The sequence below is a fragment of the Limulus polyphemus genome, unplaced genomic scaffold (assembly GCF_000517525.1).
Source record: "Limulus polyphemus unplaced genomic scaffold, Limulus_polyphemus-2.1.2 Scaffold1756, whole genome shotgun sequence".
In the NCBI taxonomy this organism is placed as follows: Eukaryota; Metazoa; Arthropoda; class Merostomata; order Xiphosura; family Limulidae; genus Limulus; species Limulus polyphemus.
In genome coordinates this window covers 70,045-74,678 of record NW_013667366.1, presented here as the reverse complement: position 1 = coordinate 74,678, position 4,634 = coordinate 70,045, and the positions used below count along the sequence as shown (strand labels likewise).

At 35.4% G+C, this 4,634-nt stretch overlaps 1 protein-coding gene across 1 annotated transcript; it reads right to left on the bottom strand.

Moving 5' to 3' along the window:
- Positions 1-722: 722 nt before the first annotated feature.
- LOC106464840 (glycine-rich protein DOT1-like) lies at positions 723-3,434 on the bottom strand. The gene is made up of 2 exons (XM_013924996.1): positions 3,423-3,434; positions 723-1,199 (listed from the first exon to the last, which is right to left on the bottom strand). Exons 1-2 carry the CDS (start codon positions 3,432-3,434, stop codon positions 723-725), a joined length of 489 nt encoding a protein of 162 aa, XP_013780450.1.
- Between the last annotated feature and the right edge of the window lie 1,200 nt (positions 3,435-4,634).

The window sequence follows — 4,634 nt, the reverse complement described above, 5'->3', positions numbered from 1 at the left end:
CATAAACTAAATTTCAGGTCAGTTGTCCAGATATGTTAATCTCATATTTTTTAATGGCAGGTTTTTCTCGTCTTTCATCTGGCATTTTAAAACCGCAGATTATAGAATTTCGTGACAATAAACATCAAGTTTTCAAAATTAAAACTGTGTTTTATTTAAACACACTGTGTTTTTCGATAGTATACAAAAAAAAGTTTACATGCATTTACATATATAGATATACTCTTGTGAAAAAGGTGCAGTTATAATTACATATATAGATATACTCCTGTGAAAAAGGTGCAGTTATAAAACTAGAATACTTTAAGTCTACGCACACTAACGTTTATATATTTTAATTCAAACATAGAAGAGAACATTTCGTTTTTATGAAGATTATTAATTATTATTATTTCTCTATTAGCAACACTTTATTGCAATAAGACGAGCATGATAATAATGAAACTGTTTGTTACGTAGTTTATGCACCTGCTTTTCTTTACAAAATTCACATTATGTACAAAGAAAATAACAACATTCCATAATATAATGAAAGATCTGCCAGGGACCGATGTTTTTTTTATAGTAATGAAAACTTTTGAAGGATGAAAACTGTACCCACGTAGCTCTGTAGTTCATAAAACTTATAAATGGTATTTACAAGTTGAGCCTGAAATAGGTAGTGAAGTAAAAACTGTGTTATATCATCATCTTCTGAAGGAAGAAAATATCATTGCCTGCTATCAGTGGTAACCTCCTCCATATCCACCTCCTCCGTATCCCCCTCCTCCATATCCCCCTCCTCCGTATCCTCCTCCAGTATGCTTGCTATAACCAAGTACAGTAAAGATTGGTATTTTAACGCCATATCCTCCTCCGTGACCTCCATAGCCACCCCCATAACCTCCCCCGTAGCCACCTCCATGACCTCCCCCGTAGCCTCCTCCATGGCCTCCCCCATAGCCACCTCCATGACCTCCCCCATAGCCTCCTCCATAACCACCATGGGTTTTTACGGTAACGTGAGTTGGATAGTGACAGAGAATGCCATAAATCCCTCCATAACCATATCCGCCGCCACCATGACCACCTCCGTGTCCACCACCATATCCTCCTCCACCGTAACCACCTCCGCCATGGCCACCATAACCTCCTCCGTATCCTCCACCTATGACAAGGCTTACAGCTGCCAGAAGAATAAACAGTGTGATGCTAGATCTCTGTAGAAAAAAAAAGAAACATCTTTTGAACTTTTATTAGAAAGATATGTTCATATTTCTTATTTGTCAGAGTAGCTACAAGTTAGGATAACAATGTTGGAGTAACTACAAGTTAGGATAACAATGCTGGAGTAACTACAAGTTAGGATAACACTGTTGGAGTAACTACAAGCTAGGATAACAATGTTGGAGGAACTACAAGTTAGGATAACAATGTTGGAGTAACTATAGGTTAGGATAACAATGTTGGAGTAGCTACAAGTTAGGATAACAATGTTGGAGTAGCTACAAGTTAGGATAACAATGTTGGAGTAGCTACAAGTTAGGATAACAATGTTGGAATAACTACAAGTTAGGATAACAATGTTGGAGTAACTATAGGTTAGGATAACAATGTTGGAGTAGCTACAAGTTAGGATAACAATGTTGGAGTAACTATAGGTTAGGATAACAATGTTGGAGTACCTACAAGTTAGGATAACAATGTTGGAGTACTTATATGTTAGGATAACAATGTTGGAGTAACTATAGGTTAGGATAACAATGTTGGAGTAACTATAGGTTAGGATAACAATGTTGGAGTAACTATAAGTTAGGATAACAATGTTGGAGTACTTATAGGTTAGGATAACAATGTTGGAGTAACTATAAGTTAGGATAACAATGTTGGAGTACTTATAGGTTAGGATAACAATGTTGGAGTAACTATAGGTTAGGATAAATAATGTCATTAGAACTTTCGTTGGCACTCGTCCTTTCATTTCTTCAAACAATGAGACTAACTCTGTTGAAGTACATTGCCAATTGAAGCCCTAAAACAATGCATAGATGTTTTAATTTAAAAGGTTCACCATTATTGTGACAGAAATGTTCTTAAATACCCCAGGAGAGACCTAAAGCGACTTGTATGCTATCACGAAAACATCATGTTGAATTTTACATTTATTATATATATATATATCACCGATTAGTTGGATAGGACAAGTAAATCATTGAATAGTTACTCCGTGATTTTGTGCGTTTGATACACGTACAAAAATCCACAAAAAGTAACACTGCACAAAGACGCCGCTAGGAGGTTATATTCTTGATTTATTGACTGCATTTGGGTAGTTTAGAGATTATACGAACATTTGGGTGTTTTTATAGCAAAACCTATCTGCCGTGTCCACCGAGGGGGAATCAAACCTCTGATTTTAGCGTTGTAAATCCGTAGACTTACCGCTGTCCCACCGGGAAACCATTGGCAACAGAAATTTTAAAAAATAAAGTCCGATATCTCACAAAAATCAAAAGGTATTTTTCATACATGTTACAATTATACCATTAACAAAGAAAGCTTTATTTCCGGATAATGCCGTCATTAAAAGAACAAGGGAATAAGAAACAATGTAGCTTGAAGATGTACACTGGTATAATGACAAACACTTTGAACCAAATAAATAAATGTGGTATAATATTCTTGATTTTCTCAGGAAAATTTTCCCACTTAATAATTCTTTTCATTGCACATTTTCTTACATAAAAGTAGCAGTCATTTACAGATTTGCCGCAAAGTAAATTGAACCCAAAAGCATGCTTGCTCCACTGGGATATATTTTAGTATTATATTTTTATATTTCAGCTAGTAATGTATTGGAAACATTTTGCTTTATTGTTTTACTTCTATTATGGTGCCCCCCCGGTAGTTCCGTGTGAGAGCTTACAATGCTAAAAATCTGGTTTCGATCCTTGCTGTTGACGCAACACAGATAGCCCATTATGTTGTTTTGTGATTAACAAAATGTATTATGGTGTCTGTTAATCATTTCCCTGGTGATGGTTGCTACAGGTGGCTTCTTTCATGGTAAAATCTACCAATTTGTGGTTCCTCTCATGGTAAAAACCATCTATTGGTGGTGTAAAATCTATTTGTTAGTGGTTTCTCTGGTTGTGACTCTTACTGAGGTCTTCACCGGTTGTAAGAGGCTTAGCATATGAATTAATTTATCTTTAGTTATTATACTTCTTAAATCCAAATGAACTGTAAAATTAAACTTTGGAATTTTGAAAACATGTAACATTCAGGGAAACGTTTAAGTATACTTTGAGATACTATTTCGCTCACACGTTTTCTCACGTGGATATACAGAAAAAACTTCAAAAGCCTGTCTTTAACTTTAACCATTTAGCTTAGAATCAGGTTTGCAGCGTTAAAGATACAACAAAGACTGTATGGCTTACCTGTGATGCCATGTTGACGAAAATACCTTCAGAAACTCTTCAGATGTACCCGATCGGTGCACTGGATGATGTTGCGAATGTGCTGCTTGCTGAAACTCTCTCCTTTTATAGTGATAACAAGATGAACCAAGGAGTAGGGCATTCTCCTGTAATTCTCAAGCTTCATCGAAACGTGAAAAGTCAAAGTTCTTTTAAAAACGATTCTTTTGTGTTCATCCACACTTAATGAAATGTCCTTAACATCTATACGGTACCATCGGGAACTGGTACTTTGTCTTTTTTGTTTTTGCTGTTGTTATAAGTATTACATTCTATTTATCAAATCCTTCCCTTTAATCACGCGCGAAGAGGCGCGCGAGAAAAAAAAATCAATGTCACGCTTTATTTATTTTTTTATTTGATTTGAAAATAGCTATAATCTGCTCTATTTTTGTTTTACTTAAATTTTTCTTGCTTACTCTATTAACGGCTCACTTTCCTCAGGCATTTTGACTAAGACTACACGTAAATACGTATTAGGAAAAAGTATTTCAGAGAAATCGAGGTAATTAAAATAAGGTTTGTTACTACACGACAATGACCTATATATATCGCGATTTTGGCGTGATTACAGCTGTAATATATATTCCCATTTTGATTTTGTTCTTAAAAAAAAAAGACTTCGCTAGCGGCCACAGATGTATAATTATACACACACACACACACACACAAAGTTTATTACTATTCACCCATTGGAGCACGAGGGAATGACGCGCGCACATTCTTTTATAGAAAAATACTTTGTTGTAAGCAGTGCTTTCACGTACTGCACGTGTTCTTGAAAAACGCCGTTAGCACCTATTTCACAATAGCTCTCTTTCAAGTACGCAGTGCAACGAACTAGAGTTAGAGTGTAAACGCGCTTAGACTTCGTCACCAACTCTTAGTTAGTTTCGAAATCAGAAAATGGCATAATATTATCAAGATATGCATAAAGGATGAAATATGACATTTCACTGAGTTAAACATTATGTATTTCTTTATCAAAATGGTGAGAATATTGTGTCATTTTCTGATATATATATGTAGTTTAAGTAAGTCCCAAGATACCTGAGCACAATACATTAACTTCTAATATCTAGAATTATGAACGGACTTTTCTCTACGTTAAAATACTTTTATTTCGGGCCTTCATCGGGCAACAATGCACTGAGCGTCAAAATTCGTTAAACT